Below are 19,710 nucleotides of genomic sequence, written 5' to 3'. Positions count from 1 at the left end.
TGTTCACATGTGTCAAAAATAAAAAAGTAAACTGGATTTTGGTAAACGAAGAAGCGATAATAACCCCTGGTAATGGAGGATATTCTTACATCCAACACAAGTGCCGGACACTGCGACTAATCTTGCGGGTGGTCGTTTGCGCGATGTTTGTCTCGCTAAGACAGATCATTACCAACCGATTGAATATATAATTTTTATTGCTAATTCGACGTAACCCCATCGCACAGTAAAATATGTCACATTTCAAAGATTGCATAGTGGATTTTATTCACTCTTACTGAAAGCATAGCCAATATTAGAGGCATTCTCATCCAAAACCCCGGCAGTCTGGATACTCTTCTCGATTTTTTCAAAACTGTATACATCATGGAAGCAATAATTCTGTAATCATCATCGTTTTCGAGATCCAGATAGTCCAGCTCTGAGGTTCTAGACAAAACCATGTTCATTAATCGATGTTTACTCGTCCCCGAGCAATAGCCAGACTTTAAAGCTATATAAAATTGGAAACTAATCCAAGTTAATGTGCTGGTACAAAATATCATGGGATTAACTGAGTGGATTAGGCTTGAAGGGGCAACTAATACATATAGTAGACCGAAAATTTCGCCCAACGACAACAGAATTTTTCCCGTGAAAAAAGGCTTCAGAAGGCTTCAAAGGTTGTAGTATACACGGTAATTTGATGTGCTAAATTATCACCTTTTTGCTTTGCCACGAGACCATTTCGGCGGATTTGTCCTTGTCGGTTGACAACCCTTCTGTTGTCTGACCTGCATCAACAACTTCTGCACGGCTATGTGACGCCCATACAGGTTGGTCGGTAAGCGAAGTTGACTGTACAACCACCCTTCTGCTTTGGGTAAACTCTATCGGTGATTAAAAAGTTAACCCAGGGAAATGAAAAACCGATGGATGAAAGCTTGATCAACAGTAACTTAGTAGCAGTAAACGGCCCAGCTGACTTTGCTGTAAAATATTGGTTCTTCAGAACTCAGTGTTGGTGAAATAAACTTGAACTAGTAGCCAGCGAAGCTTGTAAGGAATGCAATAAAAAGAAATGCATTTAGGTATAAAACGAACCTCCTTGCGTCTTTCAGATGAACGTTGGTCTATAACTATTTCAAATTTATTCGATATTTCGTCCTAAAAGTCCTGGATAACTGTTTCATCCTTATCGAAATTCATCAGCAGTGCACATCTCACGAAATTCCAGGCTAGTAGGTGAACACAAAATCGTTCGGTCACAAGCGGTTTTTCAGTAGTGTGAATAATTCGCACTAGGACAACTTGCGTGAACCTTCCACATTAGAAGTCGTCATCAGATAAGTCAGTGAACACTTAAGCATGTGATGAGAATCCCATAATTAAAGGATGAGGAGCACTATATCCTGCACGAATCAGTTGGACTGTCAACCAGTAGCTCGTGGCAAGAAGGCCTTCTTTTCATATGCTGACCCGAGGGTCGCAAGTTTAAACCTACCTGGAGTCATTTTAGGTGCGCGCTAATAGCGAGCCTCAATAAGGATGAGGACTTGTAGACTGACACCGCTTACATGGCGAAGCGCTTATGAAATTTTCAAATCCCTTAAGGATATCAAAACATTTTCACTATACGTTTCAAGTACAAAAATGACTGAGTGGCTATACTCATCAGACGATAAGATAAGTGGACGATCAGTAATATTTTATTGATTTTTAAATTGAAAGAACGACCTTGAAATGACATTTAGTCATTTCTGTTCCTTAGGAGCCCCATTCGAGTGCACGTCGTGGCACAGTAGTTTTCAGTAATCCCAGCTGTTCCTCTGCGAATGGTTCCCCCACAATGTTGCATTTCTTCACAAAAAAGGAATTTTGGTCAATATCTCCCTATACCCCGTTATCAAAGATGAGCAACCCTGGAATTTTTTCGTATCCAGCAGAGGTGGTTAATTCCCGAATTATGTAACACGTTATCATGGAAATCTGAGCACAATTTTCTTTATGCATTGGCTTTGGTATTTGTTTAATATGGAAGCAAAAATACTTGACCGGAACGTGAATAAAAACATTTGTTGTCATACCATATAGGACATTTGTCGTTTCTATAAGTGCTCATTAGTTAAGAGGAGATGGATCGCTCATTCAGTGCGTTGGTCAGAAATTAAAGATTTTTGGCCACAGAGTCCTCTCCCCAGTACCCAGTTTTTCGCAGCCGCGGTACTCTTTAGATTCGCTTGGTGCCCTTCAGTGATACTGGAGAGTTTATAGCTGGTTTGCCAAATCTGGATACAATTCCGAGGGGAATACATTTACATGGTCTCGGACAACTTTGAATCGTGCGTACGTATACAAAAATCGATGCAGTTGGGTTAAATTAATCTGAGAACTTTGGGAGTGAGAGGAAGGCAAATCAAGCGTTTCTTCAGTATTGTTATCTACACATTTTTTGATTTGATATAAATTAAGCACATCATAAATAGGATTACACCGTAGGGAGAAGAATCAAGTTCGCTTGACTCAAAACTCACCAGTAACCAGTAATCGAGTAGACAGTTTTTGGGTAAATGGCGAAGTAATTTTCAAGAGGACGATTTCTCATTAAAGACTACAATTTATGTGATAATTCCTCTTTTCTGGTGAAACATTTTTATCCGCTGATGCTGATGGTCGTTTTTCGCTCGCCATTTGCATTTCCCATTTCCCGAACTTGTCAGCGCGACTGTCCTTCCGGACAGTTGAGCAAGAAAAAGTTTATCGAGGTCTACTCGGGTTTCTTTCCGGACGGCGATGCCGAGGAATTTTGTACACACGTATTCCGAACATTTGACAAAGACAACTCAGGCAAAATTGATTTCAAAGAATTTCTGCTAGCGATCAATATCACCTCAGGTGGAAAACCGGAAGAGAAATTGGAATGGGCGTTTCAAATGTACGACATCAATGGAAACGGAACGATTGAGAAATTGGAAATGGTTGAGATTATCAAAGTTAGTATTTGAACAAATTTAAGACCACTTTAGCGGCCGCACTAATTAAATATGGTTTTGAGTGTTTTAAATTGTTTTTTGTTTTGTTTTCGATTCAACCTACTTGCTGACAAGTTAGGACCGACCTTATATTCACAACAAATCAGTGTGAAAGTGTCCTTTCAGATCCATGTTAACTATCATGATCCATTTGGATAAGTCCGCTGGAATTTACTGCTACAGCTAGCGGTGGACATTAAGTCTATCTATCAGTTTTCAGGAACTTTTATTGCACAAAGTCATCACTAGAACATGAAAGGTAAGGACCGCCTGTTTGGTGCCCTTCAAGACTCTTCCTAATATCATGTTACTAACATTGTGTTCGAAATGGTTACTAATCCATATCAGGAGTACGTTGAGACGTGCTCCAGATACATGAATGATCTCTTGGGACATTTTACTCTTGGGAACCCAGAGAAAGTGCACTCTTGTAGTACTCTTATATAGTTACATGTATAGAAGTAGAGACGACTAAGTGTTACTTAAGCCAATCAAAACAGAAACTATAATACGGTACCTTTCGCGATGGAAATATCGGGAAAATCAGCTTGTTCATAGAGATCCGCTCGTTCAATCTGATCCTATTCTCTGAAAGAAGCTTCAAACAATCGGCTAAAACTACACTGTTGGCTCCCTATAGTCATGTCTTCTCCAGAAAACGATAGCTCTAACAGGTGACTATTGAACTGCATTTCTGAGGTTATTCCCAAGGAAATAGCAATCTACATTGGGCTTTCAAGAAATCAAGGAAAAAAAGAATTTTAACGAAATCCCTCCATGTCATTTATGGAGTAACGCAAGTAGAAGGCAAGCAAAAGACCTCATCACTCATAAAAACACCGAAGTACACCAATGTTTTGTCCCTAGCACTCGATCATCATACTCAATTCCTTTGAGATAAATCGTACACTCTCCACTTCTCGATTAATTCATCAGACCACTCGAAATTTCGTCAATTTGATGACGGTCACACTACACTGAACAAGTCACACAAATTTTTGAAAAAGTCCTTTGGATACAAAACTTATCACCAAATCCTAGGTGAGCGAATTTGTGGAGTGAAAAATGTTCCAAAAGTTGTCTTAAACTTCAGTATATGTGTTAATCGAGAAACCACGTACACGCAAGTGTTCTGAAGTCAGACTTTACTCCTAATGCAAATTAGTGTAGAACGTCGGTAGATACAAACCAATGCCACCGATCTTCTGACTCGGAGCTGCCAGAGCGGTTCAAACTGGGATTATGAATTCCCATTTGTTAATTAGCTGGTGGTAAGTAGCGATATGCCCGAATATTCGGGAACCAAGACGACTTCTTATTAGCTTCGACTAAAAATCACACATCTGAGCGCAAAAATCATTGCCAGAGTCCTATCGTTGGACCCGGATGTGTTACGAAGTTGGAATGAACCCGTCGACAAGTGATGGTCGTCAAAAACAATACGTCAAGGAGAAGCACGATGCAGGGTGTCAAGTGACTAGAGTGTGGGTGTGTCAGATGTGGTGTTTAGATCATGTGGACCACCGAGAATGCTCACTTGTACCGATTCTGTTTGTCGGTATTGTACGGCTGTGGTTAAACCACGGATAGATTGGTTAAGGAGAGTCGTCTTTATGTTGAAAGTGGATTTTACGGCCTTCCTTTTCCTGTCTAGGACACTTTAGTGGAATAATACTTTTGGTGTCTTTCACAGATTTTGTTCGCTTCTGTTCTTCGAGGGGTACCGGGACAATTGGTTTGGGGTTGGGGTGGTTAACTGGATCCTGCTCTGCTTGGATTTTGTACTTTTAGACCCAGACCATCTTGCTGATAACTGCACCACCTCATGTCATCTCGGCTGATCTAAAACCGCTCAGCACACGCTTACCACTTCTACGTCCTCTATTCTATTCACACTGGGATGCATGGCGATTTCCACCATCAAGGCCACCAGTCGCTGTGGTGTGGTCTCAGAATGTCCACATTTTTCAAATCCATGCTGTGCCCGGTGTCTAGTGCAAGCCCTGTCATCGCGAACCTTTGATTATCGCCTGATATTCATTCGCGTTTCTCGGTGGTCTGTTAATGGGTCTATTAATGGACCTATTCTGATGTGCAGTTCTTTGGCTGTCTGACCTATACAAACCTTCGTACAGTCGTTACATTTTATTTTGTATACACAACTCCTAGTCCATCCAAAATGAAGGTGACCCTCTGACTGCACCAACTCCAAGTGTAGTGTTTACAAATGGGTTAGGCCCAGCGGGAGACTACATTGATACTTACAATGCCTTTAAAGTCATTTTCGTTGTCTAAGATAACAAAAAGAATTAGAGCACCGAGACCTACTATCATGGGAGCTGTAGTTATCCACATCCATATTCTTGCGTTTTGCGTCCAGGGACATCCTACGTCCATAGTCTAACACCCATGGTATTGACGCTACATGTTAGCAAACAGAACCAGTGCGAATGGACATTCTCTAGGATGCGCACGAAACACGAGACCCAAACATTTCCATTGGAACAACCCTAACCTAGTCAGTTGACCCCCGCGTTAAGCCTGTCCTTGACGTGTTGTTCTTACTGACTATCTATTTTTCCATGGATTCATTCTAACGTTTGACGATAAGATTTTGTGAACGACTCCTCTACCCGGATTTACGTTCCAATCTGTTCGGGTATTCCCGTTGGTCACAGTGATTTTTATGAGACGATGATGAATACACTGTGATCTGGTTCGACGACACATTGAACCTAATTGGCAGCCGCTTGGATTCACTTACTACCAAACACTGAACACTGAGAAGGGGGAAAGTTATTCTACACACTGGCTTTACTGCCGACTGTGTTAAAGTGCCGTTTGCGTTCAAAAAGAGGATTGAGCTATAGTTTTACCTACTAATACCCAAGTCACAGTTGAGGCGTGAGAAATTATTGCTTGTCTGCAACCTACCTTGAAGTGCTCGATGGTTTTGCCCAGCATTGCGAGACCAGCCCTCTCTTTACTACGCTTGGAATGAATAAGAGGGTCCTATCCACAAACCTTAACCACTATTTACTCTAGAAACACCCGAGAGATTCGCCCTCTCTTTACTACGCTTGGAATGAATAAGAGGGTCCTATCCACAAACCTTAACCACTATTTACTCTAGAAACACCACAAACGAGAGATTCAGCTGGGTTTCAGGTGAGTCCCTCGAAAAACGAAATTAATTTGCAAATGATTGTATTTCACTATTTACTCTGTTGTTCGAAACACAGCGTACTCAGTAGAGATGAGCTCTGTGTGGATAAAACTTGATAAATATATCCATGAAGCCACACAAAACCACTTCCCTCAATGTTGATAGCTCTCTTCTTATTTTCTTTTCGAATAGGCCATCTACAGTATGCTCGGAGCAGACGAGAGCACTGTAGACCTCAGTCCAGAAGAACGGACCAATGAGATTTTTGAAAAGATGGACAGCAATGCTGACGGCGTCCTAACACGAGAAGAGTTTATGAATGGTTGTATGGCGGACAAACAACTGTATTCTATGCTACTGGCTGATGAGCCGACGGAGTAGGCAGGTTCCAGTTTGCGGTATAGTAAATATGAATCCAATTTTTATGCAACTGCGCGTGATGAATTGAACAAGCATAACAAAAAAACTGTTTCCAAATTTTACAGCGAGATTCCCAGAACTCCCTGTCGCTTGGTCAGCTTCACACAGAACCAGATCTTATCTACACACAAACCGAATCGCTCAAGTTGGTCCGTATGCACGACATTCACGCGTGCATAGGTGTACCTGTGTGGACTATGTATGTGAAAATATTTAAGCCTAGCAAATGGACGGTTTGTTGCATTTTCCTAGCAAAATATCCCATTCCTTCCAAACCAACGTGAGCAATATCCAATAAATTCCAAGCATTTCTGAGCCAAACTCCAAAGAATGTGTACAAACTGCGGCCAGTATTGTAAAATTCATTTCGACCGTCGCTTTCTCAATCAATGCAAGCAATATCTATCCCTATGCTCTTTTGAACTGAACCCGACCAAATTCCTCGATATGTCTGTCATCTTTATTGAAAAAGGTCTGTTTTGTTTCGTAAAATAAACACTCATTTTTCAAGCACTTATGGCTTGTCTGTAATACGGTCAAGATTCCAATGAATCATGTGCCTGGAATTCTAAGCGATGCGTCGGAATATCTTTCTGCCATCCAAGCTTAGGTGATTTGAGTTAGCAAGACGTCAGCAACTTTGTGCGTTTCAGGTTGTCATTAGTGGTTGAATACACATTGTAGCCAGATGGCTTAAGAGTGGATTATTCAGAGATGGAGAACCGATCACCCTAATATTTCATAAAACGTAGTTGAGGTGACTGCTACTGGCTTTCGAAAATGGTCAAAAACAGTCAGACCTATTTCGCTTAAAAGATTTATTGTTGAGCAAATCGTTTGATGCCTAGCTAGCGCTCAATTTTTAACAAACTGCGGAAGAGAAAGCATTACTAAATTCAGAGTAGTGAATCTTATTCGACCGCCAACTATTCATGATGATTGGCTAAACACGATAAACACACATACGGGTACTTAATTACACCTATTAAAATGACGGAAGTTTGGTTTGTATTTTCTCGTGAAAGACGTTTTTTCATCAGCTGCAATTTTTCGGTGTGGGCTGCATTCAGCAAGATACATTGTAGTGCGCTTTACCATCCTGTGGACTGTTAATTCCCATCAGGTCAATTTATCACAGTTTAGCTAACCACTGCGTAATCCTTGGTGTCTCTAAGCTAATGTTAAGAACCAGCATCTGTGTGAATATTCTGCGTTTTTTTGGTTGGCGCTCTGTATTGTTCGACGAAGCCACGATTGTCTTTTGACCCATTTCAACAAGAAATTTGCTTTCGCTTATCACCCTCTTACACGGAAACCAATTCGATTACGTGGACGATACATAATTTCGATTCATTTTGGAAAAGTTTTATTATCTGAATCGCAGTCTTAATCTAAATTCGGCCGGAAACCAGCGAGAGGAGTTCAAAGATCTTCAAACTAGAACTTTGTGCTTGATTGCAGTACAGTAGAAACAAAGAGTTATTTATCAAGAAGTCATTAAGATACTCGGTAAAAGCAAGGTGTCTAAAGAGAGTTGTGCGACAACTTGACCGGGATTTATGGCTGAAAACCCTCCGGATGTCACGATGCACCGAAGTGATCACATAGTCTAGTCAAGCCAATTATCAGCCTTCTGTCAGTTTATAACTCCGGCTCTTTAAGGGCACATTCCCTCAATTTCCTTTTTTCGTAAACACTTGTTGTACTCAAGTATATCTGCCAGCGACTGCAGTCGTCAGTGCAGTCAACTTATGGTTTACCTACTCTCGCATTTTTTCACCGAACTACAGTTCGTTATTGCAAACATGATCCCTACCGCTTCCTGGGTTAGTTATTTGGGATTTATAGACTGGCCCAGCGTGTAATTTATACCAGGCTAGTTGAAAACTGGCATTTTGGGGAAGTTGCCAAGAGGTCATCCAACGGCAGACTTCTGAATGAGAAAACAATTCATCCTTACCATACCCAACATACCCTGATATTGACATACGAGAAAAGATCATCATAATGAACATTCATCCTTGCCGAAACGGTCCGGTATAACAAAACTGACGAACAGGGAACATTCCACTGTTCTAACCAAGCAAAGCAACTAAACACCAATTCCCGAAACAACCAAAAATCTTCGGACTTGGCTATCAATTTGTCGATCAGGCAGGCGTGAGAATTCTATCTTGAAGGATTAGTTTCTGCGGCAGCTGTCGTTGGGCTGGTCCAGCCCACTTATGAGAGGTTGGCCAAATGCCAGTATTCTGTTCAACAGTGTCTAGCCTCAGTGAAACTCGGTGGACTTACAACGACACTGTGTTACCAAGTTGTTGGTAATAAATCGGCATATTGGTGGCTCCGGTATGTTAACCGGTTGGTAAATGGATGACTGTTGATCTGTGCACGCGCAGTAACGATGTCCACATGTTTACTGACACAACGTCTGCAAGAAAGCCGCCAAGTTTAACGAACACATTGACAACCACCTGATCTACGACCAATGCCATTTTAGCACTGCGTTGCTTGTGGTTCACCAGTTAGCGCATACCATCAGGCTTCTAAACAGATGCATGTTTGAGAAATAGTCGAATCTATTAGCCTGAAAAGTCTTTAAGTATCCTGGTGACCACAGCTGCTCTTGTGATTACTTGATCTGAACATTGTAGCATGCACTCGCCAGCTTATTGTTGTGCCATCTGAAAAAAACGGCATAACGGCGATGTTAGAGGACACGACTGATGATTCAATTCACTAACTCTCATATTTGTGGTTGCACAAGTAAACAGACTTTGATACTTTAGACGATACAGAAAGGAAAGAAGAGTCTGACGCCACTGATTGCCGAAATAGCTCTGGATTGGTTAATGAGGACAAGGTGGACACTTAGATAACACCTGATAGACTACGGACCCCTCTTTTTATTTGGCCGGTTGAATAACGCCTGGGATTTCGAGTGCCCCGCGTGAGTCGAGGGCAACCAATGGAAATATCCACAGACTGCTGTTTTTCTATTCGTTATTTGTTGGAATATAATCTACACTGCTACTACGGCTACTTGTCTTTCGACTGCCCTGCTGCGTGAATTTCACGAGCTTACATTCAACAAGCACAATGAATACTAAAATGCTACAATAATTTAGGGATCTGTATAGCCCGACCTGCCAAATGAGCTGCATTTCGTCACACAACGAATTTGCGTAACTCGGAACAATTTTTTTCTTTAGATAGGCTACTGCATCTAGAAAAGTAGTAAAAATGTACATCAAAAGTGCTTGATACATTTCTCAATTGCTCTATCCGTACTAAAAAAACAGTTGGTTTCCTATCAGAGGCCACTATTAATCCACAAGTCTTCCAACCTGGGTGTAAATGCTGGATATCAGAAGCACGAGTAGGCCTCGAACCGGCAACATTTTGAATACGAGATTAAAACCGAAATTTTGAAACAACCATCTGTTTAGTGCGAAAAAATCACTACTTTGTAACCTGATAAAACAATGGATGATAAAAAGGTAATCATCCTACTGCACTCCGCTTATCTGTACATGTGTCGTTAATGCAACGTTTTGCCCTCAAGTGATGTAAACTGTTGAAATGTGGCCTACAACGCAAAATCACCAGTAAAGTGGACTATCCGTTTGTGAAAATCTTATCGTCAGACAGCATCATTTTCAGCAATCTTCACAAACGGCAGATTATCCATGCCTTCAGTTTCACAGATAATTCTGAATCTCTTCAGCTTGACAGTTGATAAACATCCCTTAAGAATGACTTTATTTCCATGATTAGAGGACTAGATAAGTCTAGTCTACATAAGTCCTTAGTCGACCGCATCTGCCCATTCAGTCAAGAAAGTACTGTAGTGGGGAAAATGTAACATTGATTTGCAAAACACCACAGTACTCTTTATCACGAGTCCACAAGCACGTCATACAAGTAGGTTTCTTTTCACTTTCTGTCTCTACAGCTGAAATGAAACGGAAGTTTCTGTCAAAACGAAGCCTGAAGACTCTGAATTGCGCAGCGTGACTCAAACAAAGGAACTGTCAAATCTACCCAGTCTATTCCAATATACAAGCACAAACCCGCAATAGATAGTCTGTAATGCCAGAATGAAAAGAATAATAACCAGAGCGGTTTTACTCAATGCTTCATTAAATACGGTGAAATTCAGAAGGGATTAATTATTCAAATGATCTGTGCTGATTTTCTAGCCAAGGTTCTTCTGGTTAGCGTCTTGAATTTCCAAATTCAACTTCTATAAAATTTACCTTTAAAAACACAGACTTGAACTCTAATGACTCATTCATCATTAGTCTTGGTTACACTGAGCGAAACACCGAAACGATTGCTTGAACAGGACAAAAGAAAAACGAATAACGTATACTTCCACTTCTATTTGATGTCGGGACCAGACTTATCGTTACATTTCAAACCACGTTGTCAAAATGGACAGCAAGTTCCCAGGGCACACGAGGAATCATGATAGATCACTATATCTCTTAAAGGGTGAGATGAAACTGGATCCAGTAGTCTACAACTGGGTAAACCATCTTTGTGTTCCTAAGGGATTAATCTAAAGACGTTACCTAACCAACTCACTTTGGGAAGACTCTGTAACATTGCTGAGTAAGTCGCTTGACATAATTGTATGTTATTATGAGATTTCTTTCCATATGAAGCTCTTCGTTCCAGAGATAATATCATCCCTCTTTCTGTACTCTCATTAGCCGTGCATCAAAAAGTTCACGATTCAAACGAACTTTACTGGACTCGAAGTTATTGACAGAAAACTAAATGTCCGATAACGAAATGAGTTCTTGTGACAGAAAAATTATCCGACTAAAACGTTCGAAAATTTGTTCATTTCAGCTTTTCCACTGTGGAGCTGAGTCTCATCTCGTAATCCACAGGTATCTTCAGTGTATGTGCTGCTAAATAGAACCAGCATTCAATTTCTTGTTGGGTTGGCTATTGGACCGCCAGAATAACGACTGCAAAAAAAAACAAGGTTTATCTGGCATGATATTGTTGTTTATTGTGTAATAGTTGGGTTCCCCGCCAAAAAAGGCTCAAGACTTGTCAGAATCTCGAATCAAATCCCAAAGTAAACATTCAGACTAGCAGACCATGCTGAATTACGCACAATTCATTCACCTATCAAAATCAGTGGATTCAGAAGAGTGAAGACTGAGACAACTTCCAGCGCTTCCGGGTTTGAGCTTTTTCTTGAAGTTTAGCGCATTTATCTGCCCCCGGAAATAAAAGGCGATAAAAGCTCTGGATCTGTTCTGGTATGTTGTCACCATGCACCAATACACTTACCGAGTACCCACGGTGTACACTAACTTGTCGCAATGATATTCATCAAGGCCGCATGACGTTTTGGGAAAGATTTAAAAGCATATCATGAAGGTCAATGGTTCAGACCGATAAAGGAACGGTTCTAGGCGAGGACGTTGAGTGACTCCAAAAAGATTTTGAGAACTGGAGGAGTGGGTGGTCTCAGCCTTCGCTCAAAATATTCAACCTACAACAGAAGCTCTGTGTCATGTTCATATTTCTTCTTGAATAACATATGGGTCGAGCCTGAAGCCGCATGAAAAACTTGATCAAATATCTTTGAAATGCCGAAAAAGATGGTGCCCAATTTACAATCCCTTACTTGGTCTATGGTCAACCAATAAGTTCTTAGTTAGTCATGAAGATATCAAGTACCCAACGCCGAACTGGTACACAGTAGTCGACACACCTTGTAATTTAAGTTTTTGGGTAGCCAGACCACTACCTATGTTAAGGTAGAGATTTGAATTCCAAGTCCCCTGATCCGAAAAGCGTCTTCCAAAATATTTTCATGAGATGTACTGACGTTCTTCTCCCGCATCAACTTATGCTCTTCTGCTTCTTCTATATTTAGCCATCGTCCATCAAAACGCCTCCGATTCTTCACCCCATTTACAAAGGTTGTAACTTCTACAGACCAAATGACCACCGTCCCGATAGCCCCATGTACATTTCGTGAAGAATAACGAAACGATCTTGACAAGAACACGTTCAGTAATCTACTTGCAAATAAAATCCACCGCAAAATGGTTTACTCATCTCCTTCTTGATCTCTTTCCCCTGGAGTACCGTCGCCTCCGAAAGGACCTAATTCTTACTTACGCCCTGTTTGAACAGAGCTTGTCAAACGGGTTTTTTTACCGTTGACCCAGCAAACACATGGCGGGGACATAGTAAGGAAATTTTCAGGCTCAGAGCACACGCATCCATCAGACAAAATTGTTCTCACTTCGGGCAGCAGCTGCGTGGAATGACCTTCCTCCGACGGCTGACCACGTCCCCTCTAGACCCCAGTTTAAATCACTATTATATATTTATTTATGCGAATCCTCGCGCTCGCAACCTTACTGCCCCGAGCTGAGAACATAAAGAGCAGTGCTACACCCTTTTTCCACTTGGGCCTTTCAGGTGAACGACAGCCACTGACCGACAAGAACAAAACCGACCCGGGAAACTTGGGCAAAAGCCTCGATCCTGTGTATCGATCCGTGAATCCGTGAATCCAGGTTCATCCATATTTTGCATGTTGTAAACAGCAATTCTGTTGATCGCACTTTCCAGAAATCCCTACGTGCATCAGACAATATCTTCATGAGACTCCCCCTACCTATGGAGACTCTCAGGATTAGGAGTTCGGTTGTCTTTACGGCTGCACTCCTTAAAACTTCCCTTGGCTTGTATCGGTGGCTCATATTCCTCTCACTTCTCACACCTCCAGTGAAGTCCACAAGGATCAGTACTCAGATTAATGCTATGCGTAATCTTTTTTTATTTGCCTTGTACTCCTTTATAACTAGCCTGTAGAGCACGAGTTTGTGCGGGTCACCTAAACACATAACACGGTAAAACTCACAGTCTATTGTTATCCGCGCAATTTGGCAAAATCGCCTCACAAACAGCCACAAAAATCACCATATCCATTCGGAACGTACTGGCTTCTTGCTGGTAGAAAACGGATGAAGACGCTGCCAAGTTGTGGTCGTTGGACTGGCACCTTCCTCTGAATGATGAAAAGTGCGTCCATGTGTGGTTTGGAGGGAATTCAGCGAATGCGTTTGTTATGCATGGTGAAAAGGAACCAGAAGACATCATGAGGATAGATGCCAAAAAAGATTTGGGCATCTGGGTCTCCTCAAATTTGTCCTTTTCACTACACCATGAGAAATCGGCCCAAAAGGCATTCGCCATTTTACGGATGATCCGACGCACCTTCTCCCGTATTACTCGCATGGACTTCCAAATACTCTATGGGGCCTACGTCAGACCGCTCCTGGAGTACGCCAACCAAGTTGTCTACTCAGGACGTACGAAAGACGTTACCCTCATTGAGCGTGCCCAGCGGGCCCCGGCCTCAAATCCGTGGACTACGAAACGTGTCTCGCGATGCTTGATCTCTTTCCCCTGGAGTACCGTCGCCTCCGAGAGGATCTAATTCTTACTTACGCCCTGTTTGAACAGAGCTTGTCAAACGGGTTTTTCACCGTTGACCCAGCAAACACATGGCGGGGACATAGTAAGGAAATTTTCAGGCTCAGAGCACACGCATCCATCAGACAAAATTGTTCTCACTTCGGGCAGCAGCTGCGTGGAATGACCTTCCTCCGACGGCTGACCACGTCCCCTCTAGAACCCAGTTTAAATCACTATTATATATTTATTTATGCGAATCCTCGCGCTCGCAACCATACTTCCCCGAGCTGAGAACATAAAGAGCAGTGCTACACCCTTTTTCCACTTGTGCCTTTCAAATGAACGACAACCACCGGCCGACAAGAGCAAAAGCGACCCGGGAAACTTGGGCAAAAGCCTCGATCCTGTGTATCGATCCGTGAATCCGTTACTCCATGAAACTGTCCCTGTTCCGTTTATCGCTCACTACAAAGGCTTAAGTTTTTGGGTCTCTCTCGTTTTTTCCTTCTTTTCACACTCTGTCTCTCATTCTCTGGGATGAATACCCCAACTCAACATGGAAGCACCAGTGGGCCAACGAGAAGCACTTCCCCTTCGATTGGGGTTTCTCTTGAGAATGCCGAGCAGGGCGAATCAATTCGCCTCTCACACCGCTTTCAAGCGTGACACTGACTACATTCCCATCTACTACCATCCCATGCTCCCGAACCTTCCACTCACGCGGTGCCATCCTCTGCTTTCAATGAATCAACTAGCTTTCGATTTGCTGGTGCAAATTGTTGAAAGAATCTCTTGCTGTTCAATTTATTCACAGGAATGCAACGTGTTATTTCGTGGAAAATTTCACCATAATATGACATTTGATTGAAAACCCCCGTCCCCTTGCCAATCCCTGCGATGAACCCAGCCTCAATCATGGGCCTGATTAATTGAGGCTGCTTTCTACAGCTATCAATAGACCACATCAGATGCGGGCAAAATGGGTGTCCAGCTAATGTACGAGGTGATATGCAATGTAACACCTGCAAAGCCTGGTGGAACTCTGAGTGTGTGAGTTTACAGTACCAGCAGATAAGCCAGTTGTCTAACTCTCCTGACCCGTTTGTTTTTGTCAGCTGCCTCTTCCTCAGGGGCTCTGTGCATTCTGTGATTAAGCATAAGCTGCCGAAAACAACCAGGTCCTCACTGTTGAATCTGAAAGATCAGTACAAAAAAGGTCATTCAGCTCTCTGATGCGGCAATCAAGACCTCCAAGGCGCTTGAGGGAGAGTAAGCTGATCATCTGGATGCATTCTCCGCAGAACTCGTTCGTTGGCGGTGTCCTCACAAAGCCTGAACACAGATCGCCTCATGCTTCAGTGGCTACGCGGAAAGTGAAACGGAAGGACCTTTGGACTTCTAGTCACACTTTGCATCGCATCTTCCATACAGAAGATCCTTGAGGGGACTGTTAGCATTCAAAAGATTTGCCCAATGAAAAAGCGTATATCCGAGGTTCTCCCCCCAGATGCGCAAAAACTGGGCCACGAATGTCCCAGAAGAGAGGCGGAAAACTACTCAAGTTCATACGAACTCGACCTTATGGCCAGACCGATGGTAGCTATGCCCCCTTGTACTCCTTGAAGCACGTCGACGAAACTATCCGCGAATCTGTGTTGCAGTTCTAATCAGCCACCGCAGAGCCCATGATTTCCAAAAGCAGCGACGGTCAGGAGGAGGCATTGCCGTAGCGCCCAAAGTACGTAAAACTATCGCCGCTTAATCCGTAGAAGACTGTAAAGGCACAGCGGTGGACTCCGCACTCAAGTCACAACTTCTTAGCTGGGAGGATAGACTTGCGGAGACAAATCAACCAAGGGCGTTGAAATCGACAACGGAGAATGCTGTAAGAACCTTACAACAACTGAGGATGTGAAACTACCAATCTGCACCTCCACTCCGTCAACAGTGGTCTGTCCGGCTGTGGACAGAGTCGTCGCTCATGATCCCAAAATCTAAAGCCGATAACCCCGCATAACAAACCGTAAAATCCTTCGCATAGGCAGTTGGCCACCCTGACCGCCGGAGACTCGAGAGTCGACACAAGCGTGAAAAGGCCGAGTGCATTCAAACAAATTACATAAACTCCGCTAGTTCGGAAATTTATTGGCCAGCTTCAAGATGCAGTTTTCTGCAAAGGGGAACCCCATGAGAGCTCTCATTTGAGCCTCATGGGAATACTACGTTGTGCTGTCACCCAACGCACATGGCCTCACAGTGACCCCTTATCAATCAAACCGCACCAAAATGCCCAAGACAACATACAGACAAATGTTCACTCCAAATCCTTGAACAGCAGCAAACCTTATCGTCCAAAAGCCGGTATTGAAGGAGCCTAATGTAGCGGTGTTCGAAAACTTTGTTTACGGTCGGTGGGGCAAAAGGCGCCCTGCAAATTGAAAGCAATTGTCAAAACCACCAAGGCAGGAGGCAGACAATATGCGGCGGAGGCTCCTTCGGTGCTTTAGACTGAAACGGCGTACAGCTAATAAGCCTGCGAACCTATCAAAAGTAAATAATTACTCCTCGGCTCCTGAACTACGGAGACGGCAGAGACAACGTTTAAATGCTTGTCCACAAACTGCCTCAACCTTTTCAATAATTCAACGAAATTTTTCCTTAAACAGCCGTCCATGCTCGCAGTTATAAAAACCTGGCCCACACCAGACGACTCTGGCGTAGAGAACTCGATATTGGGTCGCGCTTCTTTTCAAGCTGACTCAAAACGCAGGAGGGTTGGTGCGACCGCTTAATACTTACTTGCGGCCACGCACTTGCCGATTGTCTTCTCCAATACCACTCCTCCTGTGGATCCAAATCCCGCTGTGTCTGACTGACTGACTTCGCTGCGTGGTCCACCGCTGCCCCTCAATTTCTCCGGAAGATGGCTATTTCCTCGTACAGCCACTTGAGCACCTCTCCTCCAGCTACCACTTCACGAGTCTCTTGCTGATAGGTGAACTTAATGCCCCTAAGACCTGCTGGATGGAGCTCCAACGCATCGATTCTAGTGGATATTTTGCACCAGCGCTGACCGAAGCCGTCCAGCAAGCGCTCGTTCCCAAAATATCGTAGCACCAACCGTATACCGAGGGGGGCAGAAACCACCCCACCTGGATTAGATCACCAACAACAAAGTGCACTTCTTCGATCAGGCGTTGATTTCCGCCCCACTAGGACACGCTCACCAGTGTGTGCTGATTTTGGTTTCATCTGTTGCTGGGCCAGAAACCACGAAACTAAAACGTAGATTCGAAACTTCTGCCGTGCAGAGTCCCCGGGAGTGCGCATCTTACAGGTGCAGTCAAAACTGGGACCAGTGTCAGCGGAAGAGTTATAAAAGACCGTTGTCCAGAATGCTCGGTAGGCTGACGCGATGTCCATCCCGAAAAACACTAGCAGGTTTCATGCCAATCTACAGAACTGGTAACGGAATATAGCCCATCAACTACAGGCCTATTAGCCTTACTTGCGTACCGTGCAAAGTGATGAAACGGACTCCGAAGCGGCCATCCCAGATCACCTATTAACCAGCAAACTGATATTCCCAGTTCAACATATATTCGTCCCAAACCGCTTTTGTGTGGCGAACATGCTCTTATCTATGGGCAGCTTAACCCAAGAAGAAGACGGGGGACTAATACCGGATGCCATATATTTCAACTTCCCGAAAGCATTCCATCCAGTCATACTCGTCCCAGTGCTCCATAAACTCGCATCTTACGGGATTAAGTGGGAAATGCTTACATGGATCAAAGTGTTAATGTAAGACAAAACATTAAGAGTGAAAGTGGGCTTAGCCTGCTCTTCTCCCGCGCTGGGCTCCATGGGTGTTTCTCGAGGCTGTTTTTCGGGACAACTGCTGTTGCCGATCCACGCCAATGACCTTCCAGGCGTCTTTCAAGACTGCGCCTACTTTTGGTATACGATTTGAAACCTTGGAGTTCAAATGCCAGTGCCCTTCAAATGGATTAAGATGCTGCAAAGCAGTGGTCTGCGGCCTGGCACTTTCCCCTGAATAACGAAAGGTGCGTCCGTATATCATTCGGAGGAGACTCAACGAACGCCTTTGTAGTGCTTGGTGAGAACGGACCAGAGAACATCACGAGCATGAATGCATAAAAGAGTTTGAGTGCGAGGCTCTTTTCAAACGTGTCCTCACTGCGCCGTAAGAAGTCGTCTCAAAAGACATTTGGCGTTCTACGGTTGATTCGGCGCACCTTCCCCCGTGTTACGCGCGCGGACTTCCAAATACTCCATGGGAACTACGTCAGACCGCTTCTTGAGTATGCCAACCAAATTGTCTGCTCAGAAAGAAAGATATATTCCTCATTAAGCTTGTCCAACAAGCTGCTAGGAAAATGGCTGGTGGCCTTAAAACCGTGAGTTATGAAACGCATGTCGCGGTGTTTGACCTGTGCCCTGGAGTATCGTCGACTCCGAGGGGACCTACCATTTGCTTATGCACTGTATGAACCCAGCTGTATGACCCAGCTAATGCACGTCGGGTCATGGTAGGAAGATTTTCAAGTTCAGAGAGCACACTTCCATCAGGTAAATTTTTTCTCATTTCGGTTAGTTGCTCCGTGGAATAACCTTCCTCCGATGGTTGCTCACTGCCCAGGTCAAGGCACCATTAGAAGCTTTTTTATCGAATCCTCGCGCTGGCAAGCCTAATGTTTGGCGCCGAGAACTTAGAGAACAGTGTTATACCCCTTTTGTTTGTGCATTTCAGGTAAACTGCAGTCGCTGGACAAAAGAAAAACCCGACCCGGTAAACTCGGGCAAAACCCTGGATCTTGTGTATCAATCCGTGAATCCATGAATTAAACCCAAAAGCTAAGGGTCCCCTAATCCAGCTGAGACGCATCGACACAAATAATGAGTAAACCTCCATTTTCGAATGTTTACCAGCTAGTCAACTCCAATATGTTAACTTAACTGGAAATCGGCTGAGATGAGGCCACGATCCACTGTTTCCGTCATCATTCAGCCTACTACTGTGGACCTATTGAACATTCTAATATGGTATTCGAAGAGTTGAAATTGCTTTAGCTTCGTATTTACCAAAATTCAAATTCAGTAATCTCGAATTTTAACTTATTGCGGTTCGGGCGTGCATCCGGATAAGCAAAAGCATTTGACAGGGTCCCACAAGCCCGCTGCACCACAAACTCGAGTCTTGCGGGATTCAAGGGAAAATCCTTCGCTGGATCAAGGCGTACCTATCAGACAGATCATTCCGATTGAGAATAGGCTCGACCTACTCCTCTCCAGCGCCGGTCTCCATTGGAGTTCCTCAAGGCTCCGTCTTGGGACCACTCCTGTTTCTGATCTACGTCAACGACCTCCCAGACGTTCTTGCGAGTCCATGTTTACTTTTTGCGGACGACTTGAAATCCTGGAGTTCCAATGCCAGCGCCCTCCAAATGGATGTAGACGCTGCCAAGCAGTGGTCGTTGAACTGGCACCTTCCTCTGAATGATGAAAAGTGCGTCCATGTATCGTTTGGAGGGGATTCAGCGAATGACTTTGTTATGCATGGTGAAAAGGGACCAGAAAAAATCATGAGGATAGATGCCAAAAAAGATTTAGGCATCTGGGTCTCCTCAA

At 43.6% G+C, this 19,710-nt stretch overlaps 1 protein-coding gene across 1 annotated transcript in view; it reads left to right on the top strand.

The window, feature by feature from the left end:
• T265_04775 (hypothetical protein) overlaps positions 1 to 7,071 on the top strand; it is a gene marked incomplete at both ends in the record, with an annotated part of 57,666 nt that extends 50,595 nt beyond the window's left edge. The window contains 2 exons of the mRNA XM_009169600.1: positions 2,700 to 2,972; positions 6,370 to 7,071. Coding sequence (XP_009167864.1) covers positions 2,700 to 2,972; positions 6,370 to 6,558 — 462 coding nt within the window. The remainder of the gene's footprint in view (positions 1 to 2,699; positions 2,973 to 6,369) is intronic.
• Positions 7,072 to 19,710: the final 12,639 nt, after the last annotated feature.

Source organism: Opisthorchis viverrini, assembly GCF_000715545.1.
Source record: "Opisthorchis viverrini unplaced genomic scaffold opera_v5_82, whole genome shotgun sequence".
NCBI lineage: Eukaryota > Metazoa > Platyhelminthes > Trematoda > Opisthorchiida > Opisthorchiidae > Opisthorchis > Opisthorchis viverrini.
This window is presented reverse-complemented; position numbering and strand designations above follow the sequence as displayed.